The sequence below is a fragment of the Macrobrachium nipponense genome, chromosome 12 (assembly GCF_015104395.2).
Source record: "Macrobrachium nipponense isolate FS-2020 chromosome 12, ASM1510439v2, whole genome shotgun sequence".
Classification (NCBI taxonomy): domain Eukaryota; kingdom Metazoa; phylum Arthropoda; class Malacostraca; order Decapoda; family Palaemonidae; genus Macrobrachium; species Macrobrachium nipponense.
Window position 1 is genome coordinate 19,990,349 of NC_087205.1, and position 16,887 is coordinate 20,007,235.

Genomic DNA, 16,887 nt, shown 5'->3' on the forward strand with positions numbered 1-16,887 from the left:
CCAGGAACTTTGCAGACCAGCTTTGACCGTCACCACGAATAATTTGACTGGCTTCGTGTAATCGTTGATTTCGACGTATACTGTGGTGTTATAAAGTACAAAATATTGAGTAATTGAGATCATGTTTATATATACACATATATACATATATGTATATATGTATATATATATATGATATATATATATATATATATATATATATATATATATATATATTATATATATATTCGATAAACACATTTTACGAGCTTTTTCGTATCTGAAAAGGAAGCCTACTTTTTTTATATGAGAGAGAAGAAAGTTGCCTATGTAAATTTAATACAGTAATATCCATTGCCTAAAGGTTTTGGTGGGCTATATATATATATATATATATATATATATATATATATATTATATATAATATACCTACGGAGACAGACATAAGTACTATATATGTATAGTATATATGCGTATATGCATACATTTTATATATATATATATATATATATATATATATATATATATATATATATATATATATAATATTCAAAAACACATTTTCCGAGCTTTTCGTATCTGAAAAGGAAGCCTACATTTTTTATATGAGAGAAAAGAAAGTTGCCTATGTAAATTTAATACAGTAATATCCATTGCCTCAAGGTTTTGGTGGGCATATATATATATATATATATATATATATATATATATATATATATATATATATATATATATATATCCTAGTCCTCTTCAAAACGCTTCAACATAAACTTCAGCCTCACGTCAATAACAAAATAATTATTTTTATCAGGAGCGAAAGGAAGTCGACCCAATGTCAGCACGGTCTCTTGCCTACAAACTCCCACTCACAATGCTGCCCGCTGTTGGCGCCGCAGATGATCTCGCTTGTAGCATCGCTGACCACGTGCAGGTACTGTTGGACGCAATCCCCCGTAGCATCGGGCTCCGGTAGGTTGAACTCCTTCAGGTACAGGCGAAGCTGCCGAAGAGAACGACGCTGGTGACGGTTTTCACAGGGTGTGTATCAACAATTCATGTCGCTTTCTACATACGTTTGAACATAATTATAACATTTCACATGAATTTGTAGGTGCAAGTTATGCTCACACGCAACCATACACACACACCCACATGTATATAAATATGTATATATATATATCTATGAATACTTATCACATCAACGTGATTCATATAAATCATTCGAGCTACAAATGTCCTTTAATATCTAATTCGCTCTACCTCGGAATTGATATATTTTCATATATGTACCGAGGGGGAATTTGTAGTTGATAATAATTTCGTCCCCCCATGGGATCGAACCACCGTCCAGTTGGACGTGAAACGAAATCAGAAACGGACAGTGACGCTACCGAGTCTGCTAGCAGAGAGGCTATAAATTTATATCGATTCTGATCATTACAAATCACCGCCGATCTCGGTGTATTCGTAATTAGAATCGATATGAAACCCCCTCAACCATGCTAGCCGATTCGAGCGTTTGACACATGCAGCCTTGTTATGAATACTTATCACATCACCATGATTCATATAAATCATTCGAGCTACAAATGTCCTTTAATATCTAATTCGCTCTACCTCGGAATTGATACATTTTCATATATGTACCGAGGGGGAATTTTTAGTTGATAATAATTTCGTCCCCCCATGGGATCGAACCACTGTCCAGTTGGATGGGAAATGAAATCAGAAAGGGACAGTGACGCTATACCGAGTCTGCTAGCTCGAATCGGCTAGCATGGTTGAGGGGGTTTCATATTGATTCTAATTAGGAATACACCGAGATCGGCGGTGATTTGTAAAGGTCAGAATCGATATAAACTTACAGCCTCTCTGCTAGCAGACTCGGTAGTGTCACTGTCCGTTTCTGATTTCATTTCCCGTCCAACTGGACGGTGGTTCGATCCCTTGGGGGGACGAAATTATTATCAACTAAAAGTTCTCCCTCGGTACATATATGAAAATATATCAATTCCGAGGTAGAGCGAATTAGATATTAAAGGACATTTGTAGCTCGAATGGTTCCTCGCTGGCCGAGTGGTTTTCGAGCTGGGCTGCCAATCCGGTGGTCCCAGGTTCGATTCTCCACTCGGTCAACGCGGAATCAGAGAAATTTATTTCTGGTGATAGAAGTTCATTTCTCGATATAGTGTGGTTCGGATCCCACAATAAGCTGTAGGTCCCGTTGCTAGGTAACCAATTGGTTCCTAGCGACGTAAAAATATCTAATCCTTCGGGCCAGCCCTAGGAGAGCTGGTTAATCAGCTCAGTGGTCTGGTAAAACTAAGATATACTTAACTTTTTTTTGTAGCTCGAATGATATATTGTTATATATAGTGTGTGTGTATATATGGATATATATACGTGGATAGATAGATATCTTTATATATATATATATATATATATATATATATATATATATATATACATATATATACATATAAACATTAAGCTAAAAATTTCGTTTAATATCCAAATCGTGATACATCGGGAATGTCACCGGAGGCGAATTAGAAGTGATAAATGATTTGTTACGTAGCGACTCGAACACCTCCCACCAACGATTTTTGGTCGACGTTCTAGACCAGAGGTCATAAAACCTTTGAAGCGAAAGAGCCATTCATTAAGAGAATCATAAAAACGTAGAACTGCCAGAGAGACAACGACAAAAATGGCCATAGAAACTATGAATATCTCATTGAAATTAAATTGATGCCCATAGTTTGCAATTAAAATTGAATAGAATTTCATCAAATATTTTCTTCAGAATGTTGCATAATTCCTTTGTTTTATATGGCTTAAAAGGTATTTTTTTAGAGCTTGGAGTCGCACAAGTGTCTTGAAAAAGCCGCCGATGGTCGGCGACCCCTGTTCTAGACTGTTCACCAAATCATTTATCACTCTTCATTCCCCTCCAGTGACATTCCAGAAAGAGCGCGAACTGGATATTCAACGACATGTACAGCTTAATGATTTTATATTAAATGCAACGTATATGATAAAATACATTATGTATATATATATATATATATATATATATATATATATATATATATATATATATATATATATATATATCTTATAAAATTCCAGACTGATGATGTGCCTTTGTCATGGTGCACGAGACGAATAAACTCATTATGTGAGCTATTGTCTTGCTAGAACCCTTGTTGGAATATATACAAACTATATATATACATACATACATATATATATGCGTATATATATATATATATATATATATATATATATATATATATATATATATGTATATATACATGTAGTGTGTGTGTGTGTACAACTGTACAACAGAGGCGTAATACTTGAATTCTGTCGGTATACCTGTTCGCAATGATGCGAATACTGAGGCGATTTCTCGGCACAGCAAATAGTGCGAGATAGGTTACATGGAAATAGAAGAAAAATGTGGTATGGCCATGTTGAAAGACGGGGGTGGGAGGGGGGGGGGCGTTAGTTGGCAGCCGGAACGTGTCTCCAAAACATTTGAGATGCAGAATAACTAAGATGGCGAGGGAGACCAAGTGTCAGAAAGCACGACCGATATTTTTCAGAAAGCGAAGACTTCTTGAATCATAGATGTGAATTTCGCACTAGACATAATGTGATTAACATGATGAAGCCAATAAGATTTCGGTTTATGTTTGGGAAATGATCAATAATGCTCTTGGAGCATATTCTTTATTCAGCAGTTATTGTTTGTACATAATACAGTAGGTGTTTTTTAGCCCGTTGTCGGTTCTGTCTCTCTCTTGCATTGTGCATGGTTATTTCACGATAAGTTATAGTTACAGTACAGTATAGAAATACCTTTTAATAAAATGTGAAAGAACAAGCGTGCTATAGGCTTTACGCATGTACATTAGGGTGTTTCCTAGTGCGTTATTGGTCCTCTCTCTCTCTCTCATCATGATGCGGCAGGTAGCAGAGCATATAAGCATGATTACCTTGATCTCTCATGGAAACTTAAGTCATCGTACCCAGCCTTTCTGGAAGGTGCTGAGCAGTTGCTTAGAATGTATGAGTGTATTAGCGCCTATCGTCTTTATCTACGTATGGAAAATCATGAAAGTAGAGTCACAACTTAGGACATCAATCATAGATAATTAGAAGTAAACTGTTATACAACTGTTGAGATCACGTTAGAGTTATTCAGGCTAACTGCAACTTCATATTGAGAATTTGCGGAATTGAAAATTATGACACTAATTCCGATAAAAAACAGAAAGGTTGCTACTAGGTTAAATAAGATTTATGTACAATGTTGATGTATAAAAAGTTAAAATCTTCTAAAGAACCAAATCTAGGCGTTTTGGTAAGTTCGTGGTATCAGGTATAAGAAAAAAAAAGTCATAAGGAACTTTACTGATTAGGAACCAATAATCTTATATATGGATAGTGACAAGTTTGACAGCAGATCTTTATGGTTTTTTAATTGCTTTTTTATTTTATGAATTAAGGAAAAAGCATAAAATGTTCGAAAGCATTGAAAGCAAGTATCCTGAGAATATGACATTATAGCGAACAGTCATCAAGAGAATAGTTTTGTTTTGGAATAAAATATTTTTCTCTTGTTTAACGATAAGAAGTAATTAAAAAAGCACACAAACATGAGTAAGTATACAAGGGTGTAAAATAACCCTCTTTGACCTAATACAACAGAAATATTCAATTTTATATAAAAAGAATTAAGCAAACAGGGCTAAGAAAAAGAAAAGAAAAAAAATATACAGAACAAACGCCAATTTCGGATCCGGAGAGACGTTTACATAATGAGAAACTAGTTTCCTTTCGCGGTCAGAAGCAACCTTCCAAAAAATGCTGGGTACGATGACTTAAAGACCGGAGAAGACGTAACCACCCTGCCTGCCGAAGATGGTTACAGGATAGATCATGGTAATCATGCTCATATGCCCTGCTGCATCGCGATGAGAGAGAGAGAGAGAGAGAGAGAGAGAGAGAGAGAGAGAGAGAGAGAGAGAGAGAGGACCAATAATGCACTAGGAAACACCCTGCTGTACGTTTGTTTTTCCACAGTTTATTAAAGGGTATTTCTACACGGTATACTATAAAATAATCATGCACACTGAAAGAGACAGAGAAAACAGACAGCGCTAAGAAACACCCTACAGTATATACAACCAGTAACAATAACACGCGCAGAGAGAGAGAGAGAGAGAGAGAGAGAGAGAGAGAGAGAGAGAGAGAGAGAGAGAATACATATCTTTGGCTGTAGAAGAGCATCCCTGACTATGCATCATTGCATCTTCGCCTGTGCAATATTTACCCATTACAAAAATGCGTTTGACGTCATTTCTCCAGAGACGCAAAAGGATTTTTCTACCACGTGTGCCTCATTTGGCTACATCACCCCATTTAAATTTTAAATGGCCAACCGTGATTAAGATGCACAGGATTTGGCAGACCACAAACAGTCTCCCTATCCTTCTTGTTTATTTTTTCTGGGCTTGGTTTCATCCCACCAATCACAGAGCAGATACGGTGGGTGTAGAGGCGTTGGCAAGGGTCTCGGCCAATCATGGAAGAGGACTTAGGGGTGGGGTGGTGAATAATGTTGAGAATGACATTAAGCAAATGCATCGTCCGATGTGATGTTGCCAGTTTCTCTTAAAAATAGCAGAGGAAGAAGAATGGAAGACAATGATGACGTGACAGATTGCACGGAGCCAAAATAGTATTTGATAATCTGTTGACGTTGCGTTATCGCATCACTTACGTGAATGAATTGCAAGGAGGACTCCAACAATGTTTTGGTCTATTACACGTCGTTTTTGTTCAGCATAAAAAGTATGGTCTTTAAAATAAACAGATATCAATCAATATTACCTAAGGTAGTCCACAAAGAGATCGCAAACAAAGTCCACTTTAATTACCAGAAATCGAGTTCCTAAAACTAAACCCTATTATTTCCTCATAGTCTTGCTTTTCAGATATTCAATATTTTTCGGGTGTTATTTCTCTGACATTTAATTAAAGCTAATTTTATACGTTAAGCGGCTTGTATTCATGCTGATAAGCATGCAAAAGAGTGTAGAAGTAGTGTTAATCTTTTATTCATTAGCCAGAAAAAAAAAATTAATAAGCGTTGTCTTAAGCTTCTCTTAAGATAACGAGTCACCCTATAATACATATACACACAAACGCGTTTACATACCTATATACTACGCGCACACACACATATATACATAATATATATATTTATATATATATACACACGTATATATATGTGTATATATATATATATGTATATATATATATATATATATATATATATATATATATCACCAAAAGTAATTAAACTGGGGAAATAACTTGCACACACAATACCAACTGTTAAATGCTTTGCCACCAGCTAGATTCGAACCACCGCCTGCTTTGGAAACGACGATGTACAGTGACTTTAAACAACTGAACTACCAAGGATCAGTGGTTGTAAGTCCCTAACCGTCACGTGTGCAGTTGATAGGTATAGAAGGAATAAGTTATTAAAGCAAGCTCACGCCATTTTCCAATTAAGGATGCAGTGAATGTGTTCAAAGGGAGCGAAACTTCTTGAGCCTCCACTTCATTCGGGAAAAGCTAAAGTTTTAATCACTCTTCCAAACTTCAAAACTTACGAGTTTCCTGAAAATCACAAATCGTGAAGGATCTTCTGAGGAAAGGCGTATCATCCTCTAGAATAGTATTAGAAGAAGTAGTAGTAGTTATTGTATCAGTAATTGGTAGTATTAATAGTTATTACTTATATCTTGAACTTGCTATGAGTATTTATTAATTTTTTCATGTATTTTTTTCACTTTTCTAATTACTAATCTCCTCTTTCTGTATTTCATGTTACCTCTTGTTACTTCCTTCAAATGAACACCATATTCTTTGGAAGCTTGAATGTCAAGTCACTCTACTCTGTGGGCTTGTTCCATATGAAATTGTTCCTCTTCTGAATAATAATAATAATAATAATAATAATAATAATAATAATAATAATAATAACTCGTTGTGGCTAGAAACTTCAATAAGTTCTTGGCTGAAGGCTATTAATGTTTCTACCTCCGCATATGAAGTAAGGAGTCCATAATGTTTTCAACCGTGTCTGTCTGCGAGCTTTTGGCAACAAAATCGATTGCGGGTAGGGCGGGAGGGGGGGCGGTTTGATGAAAACTTACACAAGGTGACCCTTCCGAGTCTTTAGCTTCTGATGGACAGCAATAAAATTTAGAGAATTTGCTGTTCCGGTCATGTCGTATAATGAGATTTACTCATAGATCTTTGGTAGTGTCTGACGGAGGTAAGCGTCTGATGGCTGCTTTCCAATTAATTATTATAGTAGATTCACATCAACCGTGCATTTGATGTCTAGGCCCGTCCCTTACGACGCTCCTAATTGGCTGTTGATAAGCAAGTCAGAGGGCGAGAAACTCTGTCTCTCTCGAGAGTTCACATAGGCAGGATGTATGTTCCACCTCTCCTGAGGAATACTTCTTTCAAACGTGTCCCTCAGGAGAGGTGGAACATACATCATGTCCATGTGAACTCTCGAGAGAGACTGAGAGTTTCCAGCCCTGTGACTGGCTCATCAACAGCCAATCAGGAGCGTCCTAGGGGACGGGCCCAGACATCAAATGCACAGTTGATGTGAATCTACAATAGTATTAATTCTGATAGTGCAGTGCCATATGGTGGTTTAAATTTCAAGTCTATAGAGGCTTCGCAAGTTAATGATGATTTTATTCGTGCTCTGCAAATGTGACGGAAAAATATAATAATAATAATAATAATAATAATAATAATAATAATAATAATAATAATAATAATAATAATAATTAAGAGGCTTGGTTATCCATTCAAATGTTGCTAGTAAATTATGGGTCCTGACTATTATATTAGTGACTACAATCAACTCCTGAATAATGAATGTAAATTAGAATGTTAAACAAAAGGTACTTGTTATGGTATGGCACCTTAAACTGAATGCCTTTTAGATCTCGCTGAATCAGTAGATAATGACAATCTATGTGACTCAACTTGAAAAAAACCCCACCCAGAAAGACTAACCAAAGAGAAACATAAATCCAAAATTACAGTAAAAGTTGGATAAAGTACAACAACCAAACCAGTGGTTTTCAATCACTTCCTCCATATACGTGAGAGAGAAAAACGGTTACCTATCAGCAACCATATATTATGGAAGACCTCCGTGGAACCATACACATAGAGGGGAAACCTGTACTCAGTCGACAACCCACCCTAACAAGGGAATATCATATCAATCAAGCCTAGCCATCTTAGGGAGAGTTTAGAGGTAGTCCCATTAACCAGTAACCAATCATCAGCTTCAGGTACCTCATTACCTACGCTCATGCCTTACAAGAGAGAGGTGATCATCACGTGATTGAAGAAGCAATCTGCAACAAGGTTATAAGAAGCAAAAGGCAAATGTTGCATGGATACAGACGACTTACAGACAGACAGACGGGCGCTGTTGATCGGAGGAACCCAACGGACGTTGCCAAGGGAGTTTTTTGGTCGGGAACGAAAACTTGCCTTTCAGTTGCTAGGCGTTCCTTCCTCCCTCTCTGTCGGAGACAAATTTGTCTCTGTATTTATCTATCTATCTGTTTAGATCTATTTATCCATCTTTCCTCGATCTCGGTTGGTAAGAAATCTATAGGTACCCTACCTATCTATCTATCCATCAATTTATCTCCCTTTGCTCTTGGTCGGTGAAAAAACTCTATCTATGTATCTATATATCTGCCTATAAATCGGTAGATAGATTTGCACTAGAGATACTTTGAAAAAGTATAAGGCAGAGAGAAAGCTTAAAATGAATAATTGACTGAATTTGAAATATTGATAATGACCACCATATCTAGTACTATATGAAATCGCTCTTCACATTATATTCAATTATTTATACACGTTTGACATTTCTATACTCGCCATGTTAAACAACAAAATTCACTTAGAATCGCACACACGACACTTTGGAAATAACTCACACCCAAAAGAAACCTTGAGTCATAAGTACCTCTGACCCATCCAGGATTCAAACCTTTGATTTGGAAAGATATAGAGATATATATATATCTATATATATATATAATATATATATATATATATTAATATATATATATATATATATATATATATATATATATCCTATATATATATATATATAGATATATATATATATAATATATATATTATATATAGATATATATATATATATGGGGGGGGATATAGATAGTATCTATATATATATATATATATCTAGATATATATATAGATATATATATATATCATATTAGAGTATATATATATAGATATATACATGATATCTATATATATACTATATATATATATATATCTATAATATATATATATATATATAGATATATCCTATATATATATATTATATATAGTATAATATCTCTATATCTTTCCAAATCAAAGGTTTGAATCCTGGATGGGTCAGAGGTACTTATGACTCAAGGTTTCTTTTGGGTGTGAGTTATTTCCAAAGTGTCGTGTGTGCGATTCTAAGTGAATTTTGTTGTTTAACATGGCGAGTATAGAAATGTCAAACGTGTATAAATAATTGAATATAATGTGAAGAGCGATTTCATATAGTACTAGAATATGGTGGTCATTATCAATATTTCAAATTCAGTCAATTATTCATTTTAAGCTTTCTCTCTGCCTTATACTTTTTCAAAGTATCTCTAGTGCAAACTATCTACCGATATGTATGTATATAAATATATAGTATATATTATATATATATAGGGGTATATATATAATATATGTATAGATATATTATATCTATATATATATATATATCTATATATATATATATATATCTAGATATATACCTATATAGATATATATCTATATATATATAGATATATATATATATAGTATATATATCATATACATATATATATATATATATATATATATATATATATATATATATATGATATATATACATAGTATTAAAAGCAGCATGTATCTTCTTTGATCTCATTAGAAAAAATGGCTTTATGAATTCTCAACAAGTCATTAAAATCTTATAAACTCCATCAACCTCTCTCTCTCTCTCATCTACCCGGTCTTTCAGATACCACAGTTGAGCGGGCCACAGTTCAAGATCAGGACAAGTAAGAAACGTATAGATGCACTCATAATGTAAGCAGTGAACTGTGTACCTGGTTATCAGTCGACTGCTGTGGGTGGCAGTTGAGGTGTAGAAAAAAGTAACACAGTCGAACGGTCGTAACTCAGTGACAAATTAAATCATCATATTATGAAACAAGTAAAAAATGCGTCGAAGAAACTTCGGCGCAATCGGGTTTTCTGTACATCTACTACTACACCATATAATCAAGGCCACCAAAAATAGCTCTACCTTTCGGTGGTCTAGGTATAATGCTGTATGAACCACGCCAATGGAACTTTAATCACAGGCCGGTGGTGGCCAGTCCTATATCGTTGCCAGAAGCACGATTATAGCTAAATTTAACCTTAAATAAAATACAAACTATTGATGCTAGAGGGCTGTCATTTGGTCAATTTGATGATCGGAGGCTCGATGATCAACATACCAATTGCAGACCTTTAGCCTAGTAGGTTTTACGATCTCAGGGCTGACGAACAGAAAACTTAAAATCGAGGCAAACATCATTGACAATGTCGAGTTGAAAGCATTCGCCGAATACTCATCTCTCTCTCTCTCTTTCCTGAGCCTTTGCCTGATGTGACATTTCGCGCTGTCCTTCAGATTTTCCTTGGGGCTCATTGTCCAACGCACTGACGCCTCGGCCAGATTGAACTGGACTGGACGACCTTCTCGAAAAGTCTTACGACGCCAGGCGGAAATCGACTCACAACAGTCATAGAAAACAATTTTTTGCAGATTTCGAAAAGCGCTTCGTCATAGTGACCTCCCGCAGCCTTGGATACTTGTGACCTTTTAAGGAGGCCGGGGTATAATGAATGAATTCTGTTAAGTCTTGTCAGTTTAGTTGATCGTCTGAACTTTCGGCGGTATTGGTTGAGTTGTATTAATATACTTTATACTTGCACTATAATAATTTGTTCTATTTGTTCAGTTTGTTAATGAAAGGTTACCTAATAATGTGGACACCATAGCACACACACACATCATACATACATATATATATGTGTGCATGATTTTAGTCATATGCAATGACATTTTTTATATTCAAGTGATAAATTGGATATTAAACGAAATTTGTGACTTCATATTTGTGATAATATGTATATATATATATATATATATATATATATATATATATATATATATATTATATATATATATATATATATATATATATATATATATATATATATATATACATTATATATAAATTAGACAGTGTGGTGGGACGTGAAGTGACTAAGAAATTTTGAAGCCTTTTAATATTCAGATTTCCTTCGTCTAGATTCTAGACTTTAGTCTAGATCCAACGCTAGGCTTGGTGGGTTTGTTCCATATGAATAGTGTTCATCTTCTGAATAATGATAATATAAACCTGGCAGTGAGGGTAAGTAATAATGTTTATGCGGAGTAAATATGTGGACTGTTACATGTATCGAACACGTGAATCATTGTAGTCTCCATCTCAATTTGTTTACTGTTTATTTATTTATGGTTATGTGATGTCGTAGGAGTTCGGTAATCTATTACTTCAATTCAATCTTCTCTTTCCTGTTTAAATCTCTCTCTCTCTTTCATAAAAGATCAAACCTATCGCTTTAGTTCATATTTATCTTCTAGTTTCCATCTAAATTTCTGTTTCTCTCATTGATAACTGGCTCTTCTTTGTACACCTACGAATAGACATACCCACCTTCCTATACCGTATGTGGTTATATTCCTAACAAGCAACACCTATGGTCTTGATGACTTTGAAATAAAAAATTCCATAAAAATTATAAATTCCTAAAGTTTCCGGGATAATGAATGTCCTTTTTTTATTTTACCTATTCATGTTATCGGGGCAGGATGCAGAAATTGGCTGTGGACTAATGAATATCTAGTATATTCAAAGTTAAGGAGTAGTATTATTAGAACTGTAATTGCATCAAGTTATCTTAAAAATCCTTTTTACAATATATTCATTGCCAAGCCAACTTTCAAGTGGTCGGCATCTGACGTCCTTAAGAAGGATAAGAAACCTGAGTTAATGATGGTATATGCCTTTGCGTGTATGAGAGCGCGCGCGCGAGTCCGTGTTTGGGTACGAGTGCGCGCTTCCTTATGCCAACAGAGATGACTATTTTAATCCCCTGTCTTGCGTAAATGCCAAGTGACTTCTCTTGCAGTCTGCATACGCAGCAATGATCAAGCAAATGTTTGATGTTTAGACAGTAAGTACTCAAGTCACTTTTAATGTTTAAAGAGATGAGTTGCCCATGATATTACGTATATGAAACTCATCTTTTTTCTATTTTCTCTCTTTTCTTGTCTGGCATTTGCACGGTCATTCTCCCCTGGTGTGGAGTGGGACTTATTTTCTCCAGTTTAAAAAAAATAATTATTGAAGATTATTTTTTTTTTATTCCGCTGCTCAGGAAGTATGACGTATGATCAATTAATTTCTCATGAGTTTATTCATAGAGGGTAAATAGAACAGGGGGCTTAGTGAATTGTGAATTCTTTTTTATCCTCAATGTTTAAAGAGTAGTGTTAAGTGAATGTTTAGTGAGTGTTTAGGGTTTAGTATGTGTTTAGTGTGTAAGTGCTTAGTGACTGTTTACGGTTTACTGAATGTTTAGTGAGTAAGTGTTTAAGAATGTTCAGTGAGTGTTTAGGGTTTAGTGAATGTTTGTTGTGTAAGTATTCAGTGAATGTTTAGTTAGCGTTTAGGGGTTAGCGAATGTTTGTGTCTAGTGTGTAAGTATTCAGTGTATGTTAAGTTTTAGTTAAGGTTTAGTGTGCAAGTGTTTAGTGAATGTTTGCGAATGTTTAGTGAGTGTTTAGCATATACTGAATGTTTAGTATGTACCAGTGAATGTTTAGGGCTCAGTGAATGCTAGTGTTTCGTTAACGTTTAGTGTTTAAGTGTTCAGTAAATGTTTAGTGAGTGTTTAAGGTTTACCGAATGTTTATTAGCAAATATTTAGTGAATGTTTAGTGTGTAAGCATTCGGTGAATGTTTAGGGTTTAGTGAATGTTTAGTGTATTTTTCTATTGAGTTTTTGGGTTTAGTGAATGCTTTGTTAATGTTAGTGTTTAGTGAATGTTTAGTTTGCAAGCATGCAGTAAATATCTGGTGAGTGTTTACGGTTTAGTGGAAGTTTTGTGATTATTAGTGTTTAGTGAATCTTACTGTGTAAGTATTCAACGAATGTCTGGGAGTGTTTAAGGTTTTAGTGAATGTTTAGTGTGTAAGTGTTTATTGAGAGTTTAGGGTTTAATGAATGTTACTGTTTAGTGTGTAAGTATTCAGTGAATGTTTAGTGAGTATTTAGGTTTAATAAATGTTTTGTGAATGTTAGTGTCAAGTAAATTTTTAATGTGTAAGTGCTTAGTGAATGTCTAATGAGTGTTTAGGGGTTTAATGAACGTTTAGGGTTTAGTGAGTATTTGTATTTAGTGTAAAATGAGTGCTTAATGAATGTTTAGTGAGTGCTTAGTGTATAGTGAGTACACAGTGAGTGCTTAGTGTATAGTGAGTACACAGTGAATGCTTAGTGAGTGTTTTGTGTTTAATGAATGTTTAGGATGCTAAACGAACTCTGGACCAGACAGCTGATGACCATAAATTATGTTCAACTGTACTTCAGAAGATGTCGCCTAAAATCACCGTTGCCAATGTTAGTAATCAAGAACAGATGGATGACGTCCTGCCTGCGATCTTGAAGAAGAATAATATATTTCAAGGTATTAATGTAAGTCCAGATGATATGAAACTAGTATCAACTAGAGAAGCTAAAGATGGTAAATCGTATAATTATACTTTTAAATGTACACCTATCATTAGATACAGGATATACGAAAATGGAGATATACTTTTCACCAACTTTGGTCGACATAAGGTATGGGATAGTTATCATGTTATAATATGTAACTACTGTCAAGGATATGGTCATTTTGAGTCCAAATGTAGAGTCAAGGCTTCTAATGGATCTCGGATATGTGGACGTTGTAACGGAACTGATCATGAGACAAGGCATTGTCAGTCTGAAAGTTTGAAATGTCATCATTGTGCGCGAATGAACCTCTCCGATAATGAACATGCTGTTTTTGACTGGAATTGTCCATCGAATGTTGCTGAGAGGAAGCGAATTGCCCAACAGACTGATCATGGATTCCAGTAATAGAAGAATAAAATGTGCCTTACTGAATGCGCAATCAGTACGCAACATGACATCAGAATTAAGAGAATTAATCTGTGAACAAGGAATAGATGTGTTCGCTATAACAGAAACATGGCTAAGTGCTATTGATAATTTGAAAATTAATGAACTATTGCCGGACACTCATAAACTTTTTCACACACCACGTAATTTTGGTCAGGGAGGTGGGGTTGGCACTGTCTTATCCAAAACATTTACAAACGTTAGAATTAGGGTTGTTGGATCATTAGTGAGTTTTGAGTATTTAGCCTTGGAGTTTAAGGCCTATAATGTACAGTTTTTATTTTTAGTAGTATATCGTCCTCCTCAGCTAAGCAAGGCTACGTTTTTAGAAGACTTTTCTGTATTCTTGGATTGTTTTGAAAATGAAAAATGTAATGTATATATATGTGGAGATTTTAATATGTGGTTAGAGGATTATAGAGATACAAATGTAAAGAAGTTTATTGATATAATGAACACTATGAATTTCGTTAATAAGGTGAATGTATTTACCTCTAGGTCAGATCATATTTTAGATGCTGTGTTTTGTTTTACGGGTGATAATTACTTTATGAATTTGATAGTGGAGCCAGATTTTTCTATCTCTTTTTACCACAAGCTTATTATGTTTGATATTTCAGTCTTATTACCAAGTAAACTTAGGACTAAAATAACATTTAGGAACAAACGGTTATTAGACTCTACTGTACTAATAGATGTGGGTGTTACTGTTATTGAAGAAAAATATAATGAACCCTGTGGATGTACTGACTTAAATAGTAGCAGAAATATTTCTGTAGGTGAATGTGTGGTCTGTCTTGTTGCTTTGTATTTTTCTGTATTTTCCAAAGAATATGATAAAATGTGCCCTGTGGTAGAGAAAGATATTATCATAAAAGACAGCTCCCCATGGTTCAATGCTGCAATTAGGGAAGCTAGGAAAAAACGGAGGTTGGCAGAGTCACGTTGGCATAAGCATAAAACAAAGAGAAATCGAATGTTATATGTGGAAGCTAGGAATGAGGTAAATAGATTATTAAGAGATGTAAAGAAGACATATTATAATGAAAAAGTAACTGTGTTCGATGAACTTTTAGGGAAAATTAAGAGGCATGTTTTACCAGACGGGATGTCTGAGCTTGATTTGGCAAATGAATTTGCTGAATTCTTTGAGTCAAAGGTTGCCTGTTTACTTTGTAACTTCACAACTGATGTTTCTTGCCCCTATCCTTACTTTCCTGATTTTCCTTTCTCAAAGTTTTTGCAGTTTAGGCCAATTTCACTCGATGCTTACAAAACTATGTTCATTAGTTCTGGCCGCTCTTATTGCAGTAACGATCCTTTTCCAATAAATGAGGTCATCGACGCCCCGAACATAGATAGGTTATTGCAATTGCAGCTTCGAATAGTCAACTTGAGTATTACTAAGAGCTTGGTCCCGTCCTCTGAAAAAGTTACTATCATTAAACCATCTCTTAAAGGATCCCTTGATCATCAAGAATTGAAATCTTACAGACCAATTTCTAACTTGTCTTTTTTGTCAAAAATGATCGAGACTTCCGTTTTAGACCAACTCAGTCAGCTCTTGAAAGTAATTGGAGCTATTCCTGAAGATCAGTCGGCTTATCGGAAATTCCATTCTACTGAAACAGCTCTTTGTGCCGTAATTAATGATTTGTTAGGTTTCTCTGATGACGGTAAATGTAGCTTGCTTATTCTCCTAGATCTTAGCGCTGCTTTTGATACAGTGGTTCATGAAGTGTTAATAGAGGATATGACTGCTATTGGGATCGATGGGGATGCTCTTAAATAGTTTAATAATTATTTATCGAATAGATCTTTCAAGGTGAAGGTTAAAGATAGATATTCTGAAAGTAGAAAGCTCACCACGGGTGTTCCACAAGGAAGCGTACTTGGCCAGGTTCTTTTTAGTATTTATACGATCGAGTTGTCTTGGATATTTAAATTACATGGCGTTCAATGTAAATTTTTTGCTGATGACACCCAGTTCTATTTAATAGTGGATGACATTATTGAAGATCAAGCTGTTATTGATAGACTTATGGCAGATGTTTCGAAATGGATGCAAAAGAAAAAGCTGAAACTAAATGAAAATAAAACTGAATGTCTTCTAATTGGCACTAAATATAACTTAAGAAGGTTTGATAACGTTAACAGCATCTCCATCAATAAGGAAAATATTTTGTTAACTGATAAAGTCAGAGATCTCGGGGTAGTAGTTGACGGTTCTTTGACATTTGATGAACATATTAACAATGTGGTTAGGACCGCAAATTATCATCTGAGGAATATCGCATCCATTAGAAAATATCTTAACGAAGATGCCACTAAGCTGCTAATTAATAGTTTAGTAGTTAGTAGAGTAGACTATTGTAACTCGTTGTATTACAATTTACCTAATTATCGTCTTAAGAAACTTCAAATGATTTTGAATAGAGCTGC

The 16,887-nt window shown here is 34.8% G+C and overlaps 1 protein-coding gene across 1 annotated transcript in view; it reads right to left on the reverse strand.

Annotated features, from left to right (window-relative positions):
• The window catches only part of LOC135224958 (uncharacterized), a 46,333-nt gene that overhangs the window by 14,724 nt on the left and 14,722 nt on the right, over positions 1–16,887 (reverse strand). Inside the window, exons 5-6 of the mRNA XM_064264268.1 lie at positions 850–979; positions 1–80 (exon numbers count right to left, since the gene is read on the reverse strand). The exon at positions 1–80 is cut by the window's left edge and continues 43 nt beyond it. Of these exons, the coding sequence (XP_064120338.1) occupies positions 1–80; positions 850–979 (210 nt within the window). The remainder of the gene's footprint in view (positions 81–849; positions 980–16,887) is intronic.